Raw genomic sequence first — 21,001 nt, 5'->3', positions numbered from 1 at the left:
ATTTGTGGGTTCTCTCTCTTTTTCTCATAATAGATATAATCTTATTTGTATAAGAAGAGTAGGAATGGATGCTTTAAAAAAAAAAAAATTAAGGTCTGACCCAAGACTCTTTCTCTGTCTCTCTTGGATATACTCACTTTCCCTTGAGAAATTGGTCATGATCTTTTTGGGTGTAATTCTTCCTCTCATCTCTCTCGTTCCGGGATAAATCCATAGCAGCCCTCTCATCTCTCTATCTCACAAACCTCCCTATCATCTCTCATATATCTCTCTGATTCCCTCATCTATCTTTCTGCGGGTCTTCGCACATAGCTTTGGTTCAAAATTTCATCAAAGGGATTTTCATCAGCGATTAAAAGGGTGCGACAAAGCATATACCTCAGATTTACGCACCCTAGAAACTAGGAACACGACCAAAGGTAGGTTCTTTCTTCTCAGATTTTTCTAGAATTATTCCGTATTTTTTTACGTATTTTTGCATGGTTTTAGCATTTACGCTTATTTAATTCAATATTATATGGGTTGGCTCAAAATTATGTTTTACATTAGTATCACTTCGTTAGAACCTTTAGAACCCCTTTTAGGAACACTTATGTCATGTCGTGTTCTAGGTCTTAGGGTGTCCTAGAGTTAGGGAGTTCAGCCTCATCACGACCGATTGCTATTATTAGCAATTGAGTCATAGATCTAGTTATACTAGTTACCCCTTTTTCCCATAGGACAAGCCTAGTTACCTAGGATGTAGGTTAACCTGCATTAGTCTAAGGGATGTCTTACACTTAGATATGACCATACAGCATATTAGATGGAGTCCTAGGATAATAAAATCTACTCAACTTGAATTAAATAATCTCTTGAAAACTGTTGAAACAGTCAATCCAATCTAGATCGGGGTCCTAGATGAGTTAGGCATAAGTAGCTTAGTTTAGGCGAACCGAACTACGATCAACTCTGATTCCAGTGAGGCTGGAATACGTAGGCAACTTTGGATGCTTTGAATGGCATACCGAGCCCGACTCGGCCCACCACGAATGGTGGTATTTTGTATATTAATTTTTTTAACTATTAATTAAAATAATCTAAATATATAGGATTTTCCTCAAATTAGAATTTTAGGAGAATATTCACTTAGATTGAATCTAAACAAATTAAGAAAATCAAGATACACATTAGGGAATACATTGAAATTAGATTTAAGGATGCATGTCACATAGTTCGCACATTAATAAAGATTTAAATGAGTCATTTAAAATAAATTCAAAAGAGTTAACTTTTGGAATTAAAGACCGGATTATCGGGCAAGAATGGTGCTTGTGGTGGTAATTCCCCATACCTTCCATTCTCGTAATCAGGTAGCGAATCTAGATTTCTGGTCATTTACGGGTCCTAGATCTCTCATCTAGGTGGCGACTCTGTCATTCTCTTTTGCGTGAAATTCAGATTGCTTTAGTGATCCCAAGTTAACGAAAAAGATGAATTAAATCAAATAATAAACGGCACACGCCAACCGTGTGGGTGCAAGAGACCATGAGAGAGTGTGGCGGGTTGTGCCCCCCTCTCGCGGGATCGGGTTCCACAGCAAGAAATTAACAAAATGACTTAACATCTATTAGCTACTTATCCTCAGATTATCCCTAATTACCAATGTAATCTCCCATCCATGCTGGTTTACGCCTAACCCTTTGTCCTCTGCTCTGTTCTTTATATTCCTACAATTTCTCTAAGTCCTCTTCATGATCCTCATCATCCAACCCTTTAATCCCATTGCTTAACACTTGTTCAATTGTTAATCGCATATCTGTAGTACTATCAGAGGTTCGGTACCCTTGGAGGTTCGCCCATTACTTTGATAAAATCCGGGATAGACTGATCGGTGTATCCTTATCTTTTATACATGTAACAAGATCGGCAAGTGGGATTGCAGATAGATTAGCCAAGGAAGGAGTAGATAAGCAAAGTCTTGAGCATTTTGATTTCCTTCCACCATAAGTAGGGTGTATCATTGATTTTTTGCTTTGTATTTTTGATCTTCCCTGTTTTTCTTGGGGCGTACTTTCTCAGTCGCCCTCTTTATTAATGAAATTGCTATCATTCAAAAAATAATACACAAAATTAGCTTTGTTTAAAGAAAACCCACTGAAAACCCCTCTACTAAAAACTAATAATAACATAGAAACCCTTTCATAGTAAATGGCTGCTCAAGGAGATACATATTAGAGCAACCCATCAACCAACCCATCAACCAAAGGCAGAAATAAGCATATATATACTCAAGGAAAGAAAAAAAAATCTGAAATAAGCTCCCAAAGAACTCACCTAACACCGTTCCCATAAGCATGAAAAGAGTCCGGCTTCGATCCAAGTTTCATAAACTTCATCTTGGTAAAGTAAAGAACTGATAATTTATCACTCAGAAAACAAAAAGAAAAAAAAAGTACTGATAATCTTCTCCTGAAAGACAAAAATCAACAAAAGTTGTCTAAGATTAACAAAAACAGAGGAAGTAATAACAGCCTACAAGCTATAAAGGGTAAAAAAATAAAAACAAGCCTGTAGACACCCCATTTTGACCGTGCCCTGCACCTCCATGTTTTGTGCTTAACTTTTCCAAATCAGTGCGTTAGGGTCCCAAATTACACCCTGGGCTAGCTTAGGGTCCCACCAAGGTCCCTGTGAAATTTTGTCAAGATCCGATCACGTTTGCCTAGCGAACGAGCTAAGTGTAGACACCCCATTTTGATAGGACCCTAAACCCGCGTATTCGAATGAAATCCCGAGGTCAGGCGGAAAATGAATGAATGTGGGGCCCGCTGATGTGGGACCCGCTCGTGTGGGGCCCGCCTGTGTGGGGCCCGCTTTTGTGGGACCCGCTGATGTGGGGCCCGCCTGTGTGGGGCCCGCCTGTGTGGGGCCCGCTTTTGTGGAACCCATTTGTGTGGGACCCGCTGATGTGGGACCCGCTCGTGTGGGGCCCGCTGATGTGGGACCCGTTTGTGTGGGGCCCGCTAATGTGGGGCCCGCTGATGTGGGACCCGTTTGTGTGGGGCCCGCTAATGTGGGATCCAATTGTATTCAACGAGAGAATAAGGACAGTCATCATTTTCTTTGGTTTTAAAAATGGGCGTAATGAGTAGTTTTGGTTTTCGTATGGCATCCGATGCCTTTGAAAATTGTTTTTTATTTTTTTATTTATTTTTTTGCAAAATTTAAGGGAATTAGGGGGGACAAGAGGGGGACAAAAACTATCATTTCCTCCCCTCATGATGACTCATGATGGGGTTTTCTGATCTCTCTCTCTCGCGAAGAAAAAGGAAGGGAGGAGAACAGCAAAGAAAGAAAAGAGAAAAAAAAACGACAGTGGAGAAGAAAAAATTCGCAGAGAGAGAGATCCCCATTTTTTTCAAATCCTAACCCATGCTTTTCCGATCTTTTTCTTCTTTTCTGGCAAGATCCGACCGCCGGATTTTCTCCACATCACTCCCTTCACCACTTGTTAGCCACCGTACTCCTTCTTCTCCGGTAAAAGCTCCTTCTCCGGTAGAATTTTAAGCTCCGATCCTTCTCCGGTCAGATCCATCGGATCTCCGATCCTTCTCCGGCAACCTCTACACCTCCAATCCTACGGCTTCCATTTTCTCCGGCCGTGTTCCGATCGTCTTCCCCCATTTTCCTCCGGCCTTTTCTGCAAATCTGAGATTCATTTTTTCCGATCTAAGCTCCGATCTGAGATCCTTCTCTGATACTTCTCCGATCCATCTCCGATTCATTTCCGATCCAAACCTTAGCTCCGATCGTCTTCTCCGATCTTTGTAATCCGTCGCGATCTCCTCAATTTACTGCAAACCTATTCTCTTACTGTTGATCGAGGAAGAACCAGAGTAGATTGGACCAAAGCATAGCTAGAATTGACTCAAAAAAAGGTATTTCCCTTCATAATTCTTCTCATTTTTTTTTTATATACTTTCAATGCTTATGCTTAGAACTGGAAATTTAAATCATGTTTTCTCTGGATGTTAGCTTTTCCTGTGTGATTTTTTATTTTTTTTTATATATACAAAGTTTATGTTTCAGTTGATTGTATTTGAGTAGATTTGAATAGGAATCTGGTTTTGTTGTTTTAATGGATGTTCCTAACAATTTGGTTAAAAATAATAATAAGAGAAAAACTACTGTGAAAGGAAGTCTTCGCTGGATTTTCTGAGATTTTGATTGTAATATTTCTAGTTATGGGGGCCCGTTTGTGTGGGGCCCGTTTGTGTGGGACCCGCTGGTGTGGGGCCTGCTGATGTGGGACCCGCTGTGTGTGGGACCCGTTTATGTAGGACCCGCTGGTGTGGGGCCCGCTGATGTGGGACCCGCTTGTGTGGGACCCGCTGATGTGGGACCCGCTTGTGTGGGGCCCGCTGATGTGGGACCCGCTGTGTGTGGGACCTGTTTTGTGTGGGACCTGTTTTGTGTGGGACCCGTTTATGTAGGACCCGCTTGTGTGGGGCCCGCTTGTGTGGGGCCTGCTGATGTGGGACCTGTTTTGTGTGGGACTCGTTTATGTAGGACCCGCTTGTGTGGGGCCCGCTTGTGTGGGGCCTGCTGATGTGGGACCTGTTTTGTGTGGGACCCGTTTATGTAGGACCCGCTTGTGTGGGGCCCGCTGGTGTGGGGCCCGCTGATGTGGGACCCGTTTATGTGGGACCCGCTTGTGTGGGGCCCACTGATGTGGGACCCGTTTTGTGTGGGGCCCGCTGATGTGGGGTCCGCTGATGTGGGACCCGCTGGTGTGGGGCCCGCTAATGTGGGATCCGCTTGTATTCAAAGAGAGGATAAGGACAGTCATCATTTTCTTTGGTTTTAAAATTGGGCGTAATGAGTATGTTTTTTTTGTTTTCTTTTGGTATCCGATGCATGTAATGATTTTTATTTTTTTTATTTTTTTATTTTTTTTGAAAAATTAAGAAAATGGGGGGGGGACATGAGGGGGACAACCACTCTCCTCATGATGAGTCTCCCTCCGATCTCTCTCTCTCTCGCGAAGAAAAACCAGAGGGAGGAAAATAGCAGAAAGAGGAGGGGAAGAGTCCTTGATCTTCTTCTCCGGTAGTTTGGCCGGAGCCAAGACCGCGCCCGATCCAATTTGCGCCTTCACATCGTCCGTTTACTGTGTGAGCTTTCAATCATTTATCTTCAGCTCTGTTGACTCCAACGGAATCCGAACTCCCAACTCCGACGATTTCGTCAATTCTTTAGTCCACGCCTGAGGATTCAGTTTCAGAGTTCCTGTCCTCAAGGATCAGGCTATGACAGAACGTTTCTTGAGCCAACCTCTTCCCTTCCTGCCTTAGAGTTTTTGCAGGTTAAGGGATTTCCTTCTCTTAGAGTATTTAACTAGTTAGAACCCTTCTCAGGGCAATGATAAGGTTACTTGGAGCCCATTTTTGTGTGTGTTTGGGAGACTCGCCCGGTCTCATTCTCTCGTTAGTCCTCTTTGTGTGCCGTTTGGTTTTGGGAGAACACCCTACTCGGCTTGGCTTCATACCCCTACCTTTATGGGTATTGGGTTGCACATTTGTTGCACCCTAGGGCTAGGTAGCTGTCCGGCCCGGCTGGGTGTTTCACCTTTGCCAAATATGCCACGGTCTCTTATTCCTTTTAGACCCGCCCGGTCTCATTCTCTTGCTAAACCTCCTCTTTGTGCGCCGTTTGGTTTTGGGAGAACACCCTACTCGGCTTGGCTTCATACCCCTACCCTTATGGGTATTGGGTTGCACATTTGTTGCACCCTAGGGCTAGGTAGCTGTCCGGCCCGGCTGGGTGTTTTACCTTTGCCAAATATGCACAGGGTCTCTTATTCCTTTTTACGTCATTTGTGTCTCGGAGACAAGCCTCGTCTCATATAGAGAGTTTCCCCTTTAGGAGGCTTACCTAGCCTCATGTTAGAGTGGCCTCCCCTTTTAGAGTTGAGTCTTTAACTCGGTAGTGTTATTAGAAAGTCTCTGACTCATTTGTTCCCCCCCTTTAGTGTTTTTAGTTAGGAGTTTCTCCTTTAGAGTTGTCGTTATTTCATTTTGATTAGAGACTAACTCAGTCTTATTAGAGCTTTGCTTGCTTGGGATCTTGGATCGTTTTCTCTCTTCTTGGGACGCTATCTTTCTTGTTGTGGTTCGTCTCTTTGAGGCGTTAGTTGCTTATTCCGGGTTTCCCCTTTTGGATTTAGGGCTTTGCCCTAGTTTATGGTTGTTCTTGCGTGTTCCCTTTAAGATTGAAAACATTTAAAGGTCCTAAGCATTGGAAAAGCTTTAAAATCCAAAAAACATTAGAAATTTAAAACTCAAAAATATTTGAAAAACTTTAAAAATATCAAAAACATTTGAAAATATAAAAAACCTTAAAAAAATCTGAAGTGTGAGTGTTTCTTTTAGAAGCGTAGTTTGAGAGTTCGTTTCGAACTACGTTGGCTTGATCCTCTCTCACGAGGTACGTAGTGCAGCTTGGGATCCATATCCCAAGTCCAGCCAAACTTTTTTGTAAATAAATGTTTTAAACCTTCTTCAAAAACCTTTAAAATCTTGTTTTCAAAAGATCTTCCTCTAGAGTTAGGAGTTTCTCCTAGATAGAGAGTTTTAGAGTTAGGGTTTTTCTTTTGATAGGTTGTTTGATTGTTTGTTTGTTGTGTGCTTGTTTTAGAGTTAGGGGTTTGTCCTAGAGTTATAGGAGCGCCTCCGTCCGGTCAGTTGGCGATTCACATCGCCGACCGATGACTAGGTCTTGGATACGTTAGCAATCCTTGGTTTTCCTTAGGACACACAGCCTAGCTACACATAGGTTGTAGGAACCACCTGCATTAGCTTAGGGCTAACCTGCATTTAGCTAGGACATATAGGGTGTCCTAAAATCTACAATTCACTGGAATTTAAATAATCGTTCAAGAAGCTTTAATAATTAGTCCGGTCTTTTAGATCGAGTCTAGGATAGAGGTCTAGGTGTCTTAGGCATCCTAGCTTAGAATAGGCGCGAAGAACTACGTTGCCTTGATTCTCGTGGAGGCGGGGATACGTAGGCTTCTTTGGATGAATACCAGACCATCCGAGGACTCGGGCTAATAATTTAGAGTCTTAGGATTTGTTGTATTGTTATTGTGTGTTTTGATGTGTTTTTCTTATTTTCTAGTACTGATCCTATACCTTTTAGCTATAGCTTGCATGTGATTGCACATCAGAACTTAGACACCCATTAGGCATGTCACTCATAACCTAGCTATGCTTAGGTGCCACATCTTTCATTTTATTTTATGTGTGCTTATTATTTTATCCTCAGGAAATGCATGCTTAGGTAGACGAATCCTGAGGATTGTTCCCATTTCACATGATTTTTACCCAAACTTCTTTGGAGTTAATAATAAATGGCATAAGAGACCAGGTGCTTGCACTTGGGCGAATTGGGGGCGCCTAACCCCTTCCCCATTCGTCATCAGGCACGGACCTTTTGTATCTCTGGTTATCCATTGCAAACAGAGCATTTGTTTTGGTTCCATGGCATGTCCATGGATGGCGACTCTGAGTTATTTTCAGATATATCTTGGTTTCGAGCCCTGGCTCCGGATCAGGATGCATCTCTTTCTTTTTATATCGCCACTCATGCTATGCTGTGAGGGTGGCATCCGTTTCGAGAGTTCCTTGGTAGAGCTCTCCTTCACGTTGTGGAGATCTTAGAGGATTGCGGGTGGGATCTCGCGTCCCTCGGCACTCGTCCTCAGGATCGGGGTCCACAGGCTGGCGACTCTGCTGGGGAGTTCTTGAAACATTGCCTAACTCTATAAAAATGCCATTTTTACTAACTTCGGAGAAATTTGAGCTAAAATCATTTTAAATGGGAATTCTATCGTTAGAATCCAGGGGCACCAGATAGGTGCGTAATTAAAACAAGGGATTCACACACTGCACATCATATGTTATCATATTGTTTATTCTTTACTTATTTCATTATTTTTCATTATTATTGGCTCCACGGGATAGATTGAATGCGTGCCCGACTGGGATGTCATTACACCCTGATGGTACTGTTGAATCTATTTCCAAGCTATGCGCCGGTGCTGCAGCCGTAAACACTGGGCGTACTTGTGTTTACAGCAGCCGATGAGCAATGAAGCATACTATGTATAACATTGGGCGTACTTTTGTTATACATATTAAGTATGTTTCATACGCATAGTACCCATTAGATTGAGTCCGGAGCCCTATTTTGTTTGATATATTATGTATATACTTACTGACTTAGTGAAACCTAACTAGGAAGTACCCGTGTTTATATAAGTATATTACATTCATATAGGGTCGAACATGTGTTGCTCACACATGTGGAGCCTAGAGTTAGGAGCTTTGTCCCATTTGTAGACTAGGGTAGCTCATTTTACATGGCTACAACACGGTCCTAGTTCACTCATCAGTCTGTCTTGAGTCGAGACTTCCTTGACTCCGCTAGATTAGAATTAGGGCTGGTGCCCTGGTTAGGATTTGTGTGTATGTATATATGCCTATATATACTGATTATGTATATTAGGGTTCTCCTCTTAAGTTAGAGTTCCTTATTCATTTCAATTGGTTATATCCATTCGTTATTCGGATTTAGATCTAGTCAATGGCTTTTGCTTGCCATATCCTTGACCTGGTTTTGTCCTTTGATCTGTTGATTATAGGATTTGACCCGTTGTCATATATGCTCTCACCTTTGGTCGGTCCTTCATTTGGTCACCTTTCTCTGGTAACCATATTCCGAATTTATCCTACCACCGTTGTTCATATATTGAGTTGTGGGAATCCTTTGTCTAGCCGTTATGCTGCCGGATTTTATCCAGAATATTTTGAGCATGATCGCTATCTCTTTGAGTTAGGAAATCCATGAGTTTACCCTACCTTACTTCCTTGTTTAGCGTCGTTATGCTGCCGGATTTGGTCCAGAACATTTTGAGCATAACCGCTATTTCTTAGAATTAGGAAAACCATGAGTTTGCCTTACCTTGACTTCCTTGTATAGCCGTTGTGCTGCCGAATTTTTCGCAACACATGTTGAGCATGATTGCTATCCTTTGGAGTCAGTCTACTTTGTCTTGATTCCCATATATACATTGCTCAGTAGGATTAGATCCTTACCTGTTTTGTCTTGAGATCTGGCCGATAGCTCGTTCGCTGTCCTTATGACCATGGTCTAGCATGATTGATCCTCTTGATCGTACAGTTAATGGTATTCATCACCAGATTTAGATCCGGTTTATGACCTACTTCTGTCATCTTATGGCCGTGGTTTATTTTTCTGATCTATTGGCTACCTCTCATCTTTGATGAAAAATTCATTATCACAGAGTTCATCTTTTTAATGAAATTGATTTTCAGATTACCCTGGTCATTTGTCTATGCAAAGTTATCCCCATTCTCTCCTGATCTTTGTCCTATCTGAATTTTAGGTCTGATCATGGCGAATAATTTGTTAGACAAGTGGATAGCTGAGACTGTTAAATCTTTTCCGTTGAGATGTGAAGAAAGGAGTGTGGCCGAGCGTTTCATCAGTTCTTTTACCCATCTGAATAGTCGTGGTATAAATTGGAAGTTTCTTCAAGCAGCTGCTGGATTTTGGGACCCTGTCTTCCATGTCTTTCGATTTGGATCTTTTGAACTTTGTCCTGTATTTGAAGATTGGTGTGCCTTGCTAGAGCTTCCTCCTGAGGGACTTTGGATCCGACCTTCGAGCATAGACTCTCCTCATGATCTCTTTCGCAGATTATTCGAAAATAAGGTTGTGAAAACTCTGCATTGCTTAACAGAGAGAAATGTGCAATTTCAGACCCTCATTGAGTTGTTTTCCAAAAACGTCGATCCTACTGACTCCCGTTTTCAGGAGTGTCGACGTAATGTGTTAGTCTTTGTTGTCTTTGCACGCCATGTCCTTCGCAGAGACTCTAGTGCCGCCCCTTTCACTTTGTTGGCGATAGTAGATCAGATAAATGAGGGGAGAAATCCTGTCCCTACAATGCTAGCCGAAACCTTTTATGGCTTAGACCTCATTGCTAGTAAAAAGGTGCAGGATAATTTTTTCGGATGTGCTAAGCTGTTATATGTGTGGCTATGTGAGAAACTCACTATCCTTCAGCCACAAAACAGCATTGAGTACACTCTTAAGAGTTTTCATTCTTGGAAGACAAAGGTTAAGCAATCTCAGCTTAATGAATGGCGCCATTGGCTGCAGAATGTAAGGGAAAACCAATTTCATTGGGTGAGTCAATCATGTCCACAAATTATCACCAGCACCTACCCATACTCATTTGTTTATCTTATGGGTTTAGAGAAATCATCTTTCTATGCACCTTTGTGCTTCCCTTGTCAGATTACCGCACACTCTTGTACTCCTAAGGTTATCACACCACCTAGCTGTGAAAACCTTACTCCTGATCTCATTGCATCCATAGTAGCTGCTTGGAGAGACAAAATCGCGGAGAGGAGATCTGCTTTCGCATCTAAACTTCGGAAGGGAGAAATACTGGAGGAGCCTGCAAACAAGAGAGCTCGGATCGAAGAGCTTTGAAGATTCCTTTTCATGAAATTGTCATTTTAATTTCTTCAAATTTCATTGTAAATGGTTACTTTCATCCAATTGTTAACAAAGACTAATGTTTTGATTGTAACTACATTTTGACTATTGATCAATGGAATAGCATTTATGTCTTTCTCTTATCTTATTTGGTACAGAATACTTTATCTCAATGCTTATCGTTTTAATTTAGTATGTTAATTTCCAATACAGGATTCTAAAATCGAGCAAACATCGCTCCCTCAGGTGTCAGTCAACCTGCATGGTCTAGACAGTCAACCACGTCTAGACTCATTCGTCAATTTGAACCGTTAACCTTACCTGAACAATCTGCATCCTCTTTATCTGAATCATCTGAATCCCTAGAGTCTGTCCAAATGGCTGAACCCAATGATGCGCTAACTAAAATTCAAGAGATGATGGTGAATCTTACCCGGGATATGGCCTTTATGAAAGAGGAGATGGCCCAAATGAAAGCCCAGTCTAATGAAAAGGTCTCTACTTCTAGAGCACCTACGGTTCAACCCCCTCCCGCTATACCGGCAAATCCGAGCCCTGCAAATTTGAACCACCCTTTCATTTCACCAGTAGACGTCGACCTAGAGGAAGGGCAGTATGCTGAAGAATATTGCATTCCAGATGTGGCCCGATATAATAAAGAAAAACAGGTAGCTGATCAATTGGAGAAGCTGACAAAAGAAATGGAAGGCTTGAAGCATCAAGGCCCAAAGCAGTTCGATATATCTGAGCTGATAATGTCTCCGGGAGTCACCATGCCCCCTAAATTCAAAACCCCCGATTACGACAAATATGATGGGACTGGATGTCCCCGGAATCATATGAGGTGGTTTATTGAGATGTCGCAGCAGTGTGGGCTATCTCCTGAGCAAATGGCCAGGGTCTTTCCAATGTCTCTTACTGGGGTGGCGAAGAAGTGGTTTCTACGTCGAAAGCCCGAAGAGGTGAAGACCTTACAAAGCATCTCCAACAAATTTGTAGAGCAGTTTTCTATGGAAGAGGGGATAGAGGTTACCAAAAGGGATCTCAAGCAGTTAAAGCAAGGTCCTCTGGAGACCTTTACTTTTTTCATCCGTCGTTGGCGTCGAAAGTCTGCCCAGCTAAGCGAGAGGCTATCAGAAGAAGATCAGATCAAGCTGGTGATCAAGGGTTTGTCGCCGCAGTATTTCCATTTTTTGTCCCCTCAGCATTACACCGATTTTGACCATCTAATTAAGACTGGGACGAGGACTGAGGATGCAATAGCTAAGGGTCTGAGGGCCAGGCTCCCATCAGAGATCAGGGAAGGAAAGAGACCCGTGGTCGCACAGAAAGAAGTTGACCACGTAAACTATGTTCGCCCGGAGGCCAGGACTGTAACAGAGGTGGCGAGACCAGCCCCAGCCCCAGTAGAACAAAAACCTCTGAGACACTTTGATCCGCTCCCATACCCTTTACCTCTGATTCTGAAAAAGTTGATAAGGGATAAGAAAATCAGGCTACCTGAAATTAGGCCAGTACCTAACCCGTTACCCCCATATTGGAGAGCAGACCAGTATTGTGAATACCACAGAAATTCGGGTCACCTCACTGAAAGATGTCTGGCCTTAAAGCATGCGCTCCAGACTATGTTAGAGAACGGAAAGCTTGAGGTGGAAAGGCCCAATGTAACTCGGAATCCCCTTCCCAATCATCGTGCAATTCCTCCTCCTGCGACGAATGCCATTTTTGTCGAGGAGCCAGTTCTTGATCCATCCATTCTCATTTGTGCAATCACTCCTGATGAACCTTATATTCTAAGATTTGATCCTGAAGAGATCGAGGAGATGGAAAGAGAAAGGTCTTATGCCCTCTGGAGGGGGAGCACCAGCTTGGCAGAGGCGTCCTCTCCATATGTCCTTCGATGTGAAGATGTCGAGGCAGAAAAGGAAACGCCTTATGTTCTAAGGATGGGTGATTTTGAAGAAGAGGAGGTAATTGAAACTCCGTATGTTCTGAGAATGGATGCAGATGATTTGCTTCTGTTAGAAGATCAGTGTGACGAGCTTCGTCATGTTACCAGGGGTGGCCGTGTGTTCAAGCCCGCGGAATTGAGAGCAGAAAACCCTGCAGAAGCAGTAAGAGCAGCTGAGAATCAGGGGCAGAGTAGGCCGAGTGCAGATGAGGAAGAAGATAATCTGTTGAAGCAGCTGAAGAAGACCCAAGCAAACGTTTCCATTTGGGGCCTACTTATGTCTTCGTCTAAGCACAGGAAGGTTGTACTCAAGGAGTTGAATGCTGCTCAGGTGTCAACTGAGATCACTCCCGATGAGTTAGTAAGCCTAGTCGCGGTAACTAGGACTTCCAAGGTAATATCTTTCACGGACGATGATTTACCTCCTGAAGGGAGTGACCATGCCCGTTCACTCAAAATTACTGTGATCTGCAACAAGAAAAGGGTACCCGAAGTGCTAGTCGACAATGGGTCCGCTCTGAATATTTGTCCTCTAAGTACTGCAGCAACTTTGGGCTTCGGGCCCGGGGATTTCATTCCTTCTGAGCAGGGTATATTAGCGTATGATGGCACCCGGCGAGATGTCATCGGAACCCTGGCCACTGAAATCCAGATTGGAGGAGAAGACTTCGACATCGAATTTCAAGTATTGGACATTAAGGCTTCTTTCTTGCTGTTATTGGGTCGACCTTGGCTGCATAAGGTCGGAGTTATCCCTTCTACCCTTCATCAAAAGTTGAAGTTTGTTCATAACGGCAGGGTAGTGACTGTAAAGGGTGACCCGGACTTAGAGATTGGGCAGATTTCACAAGAGCTAGTAGTTGGGAAGGAAGCCGATGTCAGCTTGACAGGTTTTTCACTGGAGGTGTCGGTCATATCCATGAAAGAAGCCATGGGCGAGGAAGTTTTCTTCTTGACTAGCACCAACTCGAATGTAGTCAGGATGATCCGTAAACAAGGTTATATTCCGGGCGCAGGGCTGGGCAAATATCATCAAGGCCCTACTGAGTGGCCTGTGATCAGAACTTTCAATGGTCTCTTTGGCCTGGGATATGAGCCGACCGAGCAGGAGGTCAAGGAAATGAAAAGATACATGCTGAAATGGGCCGAGTGCCGCCGCCGGGGACTAGAATTGCCTATGGGATCAATCAGTCTGGTCAGAAACGGCATTTTCAGAAAAGAGGGGGCAGATTTTCCATTTTGCGGGTTTGCTGAGCCGTGGACCGATGATGTGACAGGGCAGAGGTTTCCAGGTTTCGAAATTTTCTTTAACCTAGAGTTATCAGAAGCGCCAATGGGTGCACAGATTACTGAGGCAGCACCGAAAACTGATTGGGCCGATGTTTTTGAACCAGGCTGTCTGAATGGCATGTTTCAGATTGAATATCCAGTGGCAGCAGTAGTTGGCAGTGAGACCGAAGCATCAGAGGTGGCAGTGATAGGCAGAGATGCATCCATTCTGAACCCTGCAGAGTTAATCACCCCAGCCGAGGGACCCTTGACCAACTGGACCTCCCAGGTTTTACCTCGAGTAGTCTTTCAGTATAGTCCCGTTTCCCCAAAAGAGTCAGTAGTCTCTAAGTATACGTCTACTTCCCAGTCTGATATTGAGTTTGTTTATTCTAACGATTCTTTTGATGCAGGTACCGTAGAAGTTGGATCTGGTTCCGGAGTCGGTGACAAGTCTCTTTCTAATAAGGTCGAGTCCAAGAGTACTTTAGATGATGAGTTTATTCCTTCAACTGCACATATGCCAGCGTTGGTTGAGTTCAATGTTGAGTTGTCTGTTGAGTCTTTGAATACATCGTTAAAGTCCAATGCAATGCCTGCTGTGGGCTATTCCATTCTTGATGTAACCAATTCTATGAATGAAATGAAAGACTCTTTTACATACATCCCTGTTTCTGTTTCTCCTGTTTCCATTTCAAGTACTGAATCTGCTCTTAAAACTGATAATATTAATAATGATAATCAAGATTCCTCCTCTGACGAGGATGCCGACGAAACTCCCCTTGAAATCAAACATATGATTCAACAAGAGGAGAGTCGCCGAGCAAGACCGCTCGAAGAGGAAATTGAAACCGTAAATATTGGTGACGAAACCTTAATTCGGGAAATACGAATTGGCAAAACTTTATCTCCCGAAGAGCGTGAGGAGTTAATCACTTTACTTAAGGAGTTCAAGGAGGTCTTTGCTTGGTCTTATGATGACATGCCGGGATTGAGTGAAGACATTGTCCAGCATCGGTTGCCTTTAATCCCTGGCGCGAAGCCAAAGAAGCAAAAACTCCGAAAACTTAAAACAGAATGGGAGTTAAAAGTTCATGACGAAGTTAAAAAGCTATTAGAAGTAAAATTTATTCAAGTTGTTGAATATCCAGAATGGCTAGCGAATATAGTGCCGGTGCCCAAAAAGGACGGAAAGGTCAGGATGTGTGTGGACTTCAGGGACCTCAACAAGGCGAGTCCGAAAGACGATTTCCCGCTTCCGAACATTGATCTTCTGGTGGACAATACAGCTGGTCACGCTCTGTTATCTTTTATGGATGGGTTTTCGGGATACAATCAGATTAAGATGGCGCCGGAAGATATGATCAAGACAGCGTTTACTACTCAGTGGGGAACTTACTGTTACAGAGTAATGCCTTTTGGGTTGAAGAATGCAGGCGCTACTTATCAGAGAGCTGCGACTGCTCTTCTTCATGATATGATCCACAAAGAAGTCGAAGTCTATGTAGATGATATGATCGTCAAAGGAAAGACTCGGCCGGAGCATACTGTCTCTTTAAGAAAATTCTTTGAAAGAATCAGACAGTATCAGCTTCGTCTGAACCCTAGCAAGTGTGTATTCGGGGTTACTTCAGGAAAGCTACTGGGATTCATGGTGAGCGAAAGGGGAATTGAAGTAGATCCTCAGAAAATCAAAGCGATCCAGGAGATGGAACCGCCGAAGACCGAAAAGCAGATCCGAGGTTTTCTCGGAAAAGTTCAGTATCTGAGACGGTTTATAGCTCATCTAACTATGACCTGTGAGCCTATTTTCAAGCTTCTAAAGAAGAATTCATCGAAGAAATGGACCGAAGAATGCCAAGTGGCTTTTGAAAAAATCAAGCAGTGTTTGTCCTTACCTCCTGTTTTATCCCCTGTCATCCTGGGTCAGCCATTGTTGTTGTATTTATCCATCACGGATACGGCGATGGGTTGTATGCTTGCTCAGCAAGATTCAGGGTTTAAGAAGGAAAGGCCAGTATACTACATCAGCAAGAAGATGCTAGAATACGAAGTGAAATATACAATCTTGGAGAAGACCTGTCTAGCATTAGTTTGGGCAACTCAGAGGCTCCGGCACTACTTGTTATCAAGTAAAGTACTTCTGCTTTCACGAATGGATCCGTTGAAGTATCTGTTTGAGAAGCCTGCTCTTACTGGAAGAACCGCAAGGTGGCTGTTATTGTTATCTGAGTTCGACATTACTTATGTCACTCAGAAGTCTGTTAAAGGGCGGGTCATTGCAGAACAGTTAGCTGATTCCCCTGTGGAAGAGAATGCATTCCTAAAGGTTGAATTTCCCGATGAAGAGATTATGGATGTTGAAGAAGATACTCCAAATACCAGATGGACAATGTATTTTGATGGTGCAGTCAATAACCAAGGTCAGGGAATAGGAGCAGTACTCGTATCACCTCAGAAGGAGTATATTCCTATATCTATCAAGTTGCAGTTTGAGTGCACCAACAACATGGCCGAGTATGAAGCTTGTATTGTCGGACTGGAGGCAGCCTTAGCTTTGCAGATTCAAGACATTGATGTGTTTGGAGATTCCATTTTGATCATTTGCCAGACTAATGGAAAATGGAAGACTCGGGAAGATAAATTGATCCCGTATAATGTATATCTCGAATCTTTGGTCCAGAAGTTCAGGAGCATTACGTTCACTCACTTGTACAGAACAAAGAATCATTTTGCTGATGCTTTGGCTACACTGGCTTCTATGTTAGACATTTCAGCAACAATGGAGGTCCAGCCACTTACAGTGCGACTGCAATGGGAGCCAACACATGTGAACGTTATCGAAATAGCAGCCAGGTGCCCAGATGGAAAGCCCTGGTATACAGACATCGGGAATCTCATATCTGGTGAAGGGCATCCACCTGAGGCTTCTGGAAAAGAGCGAAGAACCCTTCAGAAATTAGCTGCCAATTTTGTTATTTGTGGTGATCAGTTATATCGCAGATCCTTTGACGGAATCCAGCTTTTGTGTGTTGATGAAGACAAAGCAGTTGAGCTTATCGAGCAGACCCATGAGGGAGTTTGTGGACCTCATATGAATGGGAAAATGTTGTCAAGAAAGATTTTGAGACTTGGATTCTATTGGCCCACAATGGAAGCAGACTGCTTCGCATTTGTGAAGAAATGCCATAAGTGTCAAGTCTATGCAAATCTTATTCATGTACCTCCTTCGGAGTTGCACTCTATGACTTCTCCATGGCCGTTTTCAGTATGGGGAATTGACATAATTGGGAAGGTTCATCCGAAGTCTTCGAGCGGGCATGAATACATTCTGGTCGCAATTGATTACTTTACGAAATGGATTGAAGCCGCTTCGTATGCTTCTATTACTTCGAATACAGTTGCAAAGTTCATCCGTGCCAACATTATTTGCAGATATGGAGTACCTCATGAGTTAATCTCAGATAATGGTTCTCACTTCAAGAAGGAAGTAGCGCACTTGTGTGTAGAGTTTAAAATAAAGCATCACAAGTCGTCTCCTTATAGGCCGCAGACGAATGGAGCCGTTGAAGCAGCAAACAAGAACATCAAGGTAATCATCGGCAAGATGACAGAAACTTACAAAGACTGGTCAAACAAGCTTCCTTATGCTTTGTGGGCTTACAGGACGTCGATCAGATCTTCTACAGGTGTCACTCCGTATTCTTTAGTGTATGGAATGGAAGCAGTTTTGCCTGTTGAACTGAGAATCCCATCCCTAAGAGTGATGATAGAGGCAAGCTTGCCGGAATCTGAATGGGCGAAGGCCAGGCATCAGGAACTGCAGATAATAGATGAGAAGAGGCTACGAGCTCTATATCATATCCAGGGGTATCAAAGGCGGATTGAAAGGGCGTTCAATAAGAAGGTTCGTATCCGAGATTTGAAACCAGGGGATCTTGTCTTGAAGTCCTATAGGGCACCGGTATTTGATCCAAGAGGGAAGTTTCGTCCAAATTGGTCTGGTCCTTATATTGTCGATGAAGTCCTGCCAGGAAAAGCCGTAAGACTCCTCAATGAAAATGGAGAAAAATTAACAGAACCTACAAACCTGGATCAGTTAAAGAAATATTACGCCTAAAACACTGGAAGGCCATCTTTGGACGACTTGAGCCTGTTAAGCCAATAGCCCAGATTTCAAAAATGAAAACCCCTTTTTGCTAAACTCCTTTGAGCCAAAAGCAAAATCTCTTTATCAAACTTAAACCAGGGGCATCTTTTATGACTCTCGTCATAAAAGATATTAACCTCGAACTACGCGGGACCTGATTCCCATTTTCTTTGGGGATACGTAGGCAGTCTGGAGGATCCAGATTCGGTCTAATTGCTCACAACTTACCAAATGTTATCCTGTTTGAACCCGAGCCTACCTAAAAGTCCTTCTGGTGTTATTGGCCCAGGTTTGTAAAAAAAAAAAGATAAAAGAAAAATGATGGAGTCTTGGACCCGCTAGACTGAAAACCCGCAAGGGCAGTCTAGGCAAAAGTTAGGGCCATTCACCCGCTAAGTTGAAAACCCGAAAGGGCGGCTTAGGCAAAAATCAGGGTGCTGAGCCTGCTGGATGGAAAAGCTGCAAGGGCAGACAGTCCAGGCAAAAATTAAGGCGTGCGGTCCGCTGAATCGAAACCCTAAAAAGGGCAATTCAGTATGGCAGTGATTTCGCAAAGGACCAAGCTTTTGAAAGCCGATTGTGCTTCCGTTTTTGGCATTACTTCATAGTCTGAATAAGCGCCAGCATAATCTCTTTCGATACTTCTTCAAGTTAAAATGGTTAAAACTAAGTAATCCAAAGGAGGTAATAACCATGACTGAAATACCGAAAAGATGAATGAAACACTTTTAGATGCGGTATTCAAAAGATCCTCAGAGCGGTAGACTGTTACCACCTTAAACATTTATCAAATTAAGAAGCAGATTCAGTCTCTTTTAGAGTCTATGTTGTGCATTTGTCAAAGCTTTCGTCCGTCATTTGTCAAAGTCTCGTTTATCGTGTGTCAAAAATCTTTCATTGTCAAGTCAAAGCCAGGTCTTTAAGGTCAAGTTTAGCCTTTACTTCTCTTGAGGCTGGGGCGATAAACTTTAAAAGCAAGAAGTTGCATCTCCTGCGGACAGAGCCGAACAGAGCAGAGTTCAGAAGGGGCAATTTTTCAAGTTTATTCGGAATGTTATCACGAAGTGCAGGAGGAAGAATGCTTTGAGCAGAACCCATTTTCCTGTATTTGTAAAAGCTTTGTAGCCTCAAGTATTTCTTTGAAATGAAAGCCTTCAGTTGAACCCTTGCGTTTGGCTCTCTTATGAATCTTGTAATGGAAATAAAATCATACTAGGGGCATCTTTTATGACTTGGTTTCCCAAGTCATAAAAGACGTCGAACAAAACTTTAAGGTTGAGATGGCTATTCTTGTCAAATAAAGATAAGAAAAGCTCAAACATCCCTTTTCGAGCTAGGCTCCTTGATCAGTTTTTTCAGAAAAAAAAAATCCAATCCTCGTTGGAATTTAAAATTGAGTTTTTTTTTTTTTTTTTTTTTTTTTTTTTTTTTTTTTTTTTTTTTTTTTTTTTTGAAAATATAGGCAGAGTTTTGGTTTATTTGTTTAAAGAGGCCAATGCCCGCGAGATTTCATCGAATGCCTTTGAGTTATACCTGTGGCAAAGGTTGTGATTTCCAGATCTATTCCAGCTGTGCTATGTCTTAACTATCTTTCCTCCTCTCTGACCTCTAGGAGGTTAAGTTAGGAGAGACCTGATCGTCATTTTCAGAATAAAAAGCTTGAGATATCATCCTCTCCGGTATTGAAAATTTGGGTCTTCTCAAATATTCTCTACCCGTCTTGTAATCCGGTATTGAAAGTTTGAGTCTTCTCAAACATTCTTTACCCGTTTTGTAATCCGGTATCGAAAATTTGAGTCTTCTCAAATAATCTTTACCCGTTTCGAATGATCTGGCTCTCGATTCCAGGATAAAAACTCGATGTATCCGGTATTGATAGTTTGAATCTTCTCAAACATTCTCTACCTGTTTTGTATCCGGTATTGATAGTTTGAGTCTTCTCAAACATTCTCTACCCGTTTTATAATCCGGTATCGAAAATTTGAGTCTTCTCAAATAATCTTTACCCGTTTCGAATGATCTGGCTCTCGATTCCAGGATAAAAACTCGTTGTATCCAGTATTGATAGTTTGAGTCTTCTCAAACATTCTCTACCTGTTTTGTATCTGGTATTGATAGTTTGAGTCTTCTTAAACATCCTCTACCCGTTTTATAATCCGGTATCGAAAATTTGAGTCTTCTCAAATAATCTTTACCCGTTTTGAATGATCTGGCTCTCGATTCCAGGATAAAAACTCGATGTATCCGGTATTGATAGTTTGAGTCTTCTCAAACCTTCTCTACCCGTCTTGTATTCCGGTATTGATAGTTTGAGTCTCCTCAAACATTCTCTACCCGTTTGTATTCCGGTATTGATAGTTTGAGTCTTCTCAAATATTCTTTACCCGTTTTGAATGATCTGGCTCTCGATTCTAGGATAAAAACTAGATATATCCGATATTGATAGTTTGAGTCTTCTCAAACCTTCTCTACCCGTCTTGTATTCCGGTATTGAAAGTTTGAGTCTTCTCAAACATTCTTTACCCGTTTTGTAATCCGATATTGAAAGTTTGAGTCTTCTCAAACATTCTTTACCCGTTTTGAAATCCGGTATTGAAAATTTGAGTCTTCTCAAATATTCTCTACCCGTCTTGTAATCCGGTATTGAAAGTTTGAGTCTTCTCAAACATTCTCTACCCGTCTTGTAATCCGGTATTGAAAGTTTGAGTCTTCTCAAACATTCTTTACCCGTTTTGTAACCCGGTATCGATAGTTTTGGTCTTCTCAAACATTCTCTACCCGTCTTGTATTCCGTATTGATAATTTGAGTCTTTTCAAATATTTTCCACTTGTTTTGTATTCCGGTATTGATAGTTTGAGTTTTCTCAAACATTCTCTACCCGTCTTGTAATCCGGTATTGAAAGTTTGAGTCTTCTCAAACATTCTTTACCCGTTTTGTAACCCGGTATCGATAGTTTTGGTCTTCTCAAACATTCTCTACCCGTCTTGTATTCCGTATTGATAATTTGAGTCTTTTCAAATATTTTCCACTTGTTTTGTATTCCGGTATTGATAGTTT

General features: G+C 42.4%; 1 protein-coding gene across 1 annotated transcript; it reads left to right on the top strand.

Annotated features, from left to right (window-relative positions):
- Nucleotides 1–2,974: 2,974 nt before the first annotated feature.
- LOC143850220 (uncharacterized) lies at nucleotides 2,975–20,075 on the top strand. The gene is made up of 7 exons (XM_077359484.1): nucleotides 2,975–3,920; nucleotides 10,786–14,987; nucleotides 15,132–15,200; nucleotides 15,609–15,929; nucleotides 16,050–16,282; nucleotides 16,511–16,871; nucleotides 20,061–20,075. The coding sequence occupies exons 2-7, from the start codon at nucleotides 10,950–10,952 to the stop codon at nucleotides 20,073–20,075; spliced, it is 5,037 nt and encodes a 1,678-aa protein (XP_077215599.1). The 5' UTR covers nucleotides 2,975–3,920; nucleotides 10,786–10,949.
- The last annotated feature ends 926 nt before the right edge of the window (nucleotides 20,076–21,001 follow it).

The sequence above is a fragment of the Tasmannia lanceolata genome, unplaced genomic scaffold (genome assembly GCF_043159265.1).
Source record: "Tasmannia lanceolata isolate RefF3 unplaced genomic scaffold, GAP_Taslan_0.1 ptg000018l, whole genome shotgun sequence".
In the NCBI taxonomy this organism is placed as follows: domain Eukaryota; kingdom Viridiplantae; phylum Streptophyta; class Magnoliopsida; order Canellales; family Winteraceae; genus Tasmannia; species Tasmannia lanceolata.
Note: the sequence above shows the minus strand (reverse complement) of the source record. Positions and strands in the feature narration are given on the sequence as shown.

Bases quoted from the DNA above. Each gene is read 5' to 3' on its own strand.
- LOC143850220 (XM_077359484.1), top strand. From the start codon at position 10,950: ATGGCTGAACCCAATGATGCGCTAACTAAAATTCAAGAGATGATGGTG. The intron at 14,988-15,131 runs GTCAGGATGTGT...GGATACAATCAG, and splicing joins TGCCCAAAAAGGACGGAAAG to ATTAAGATGGCGCCGGAAGA. The intron at 15,201-15,608 runs GTAATGCCTTTT...CCTATTTTCAAG, and splicing joins GGGGAACTTACTGTTACAGA to CTTCTAAAGAAGAATTCATC.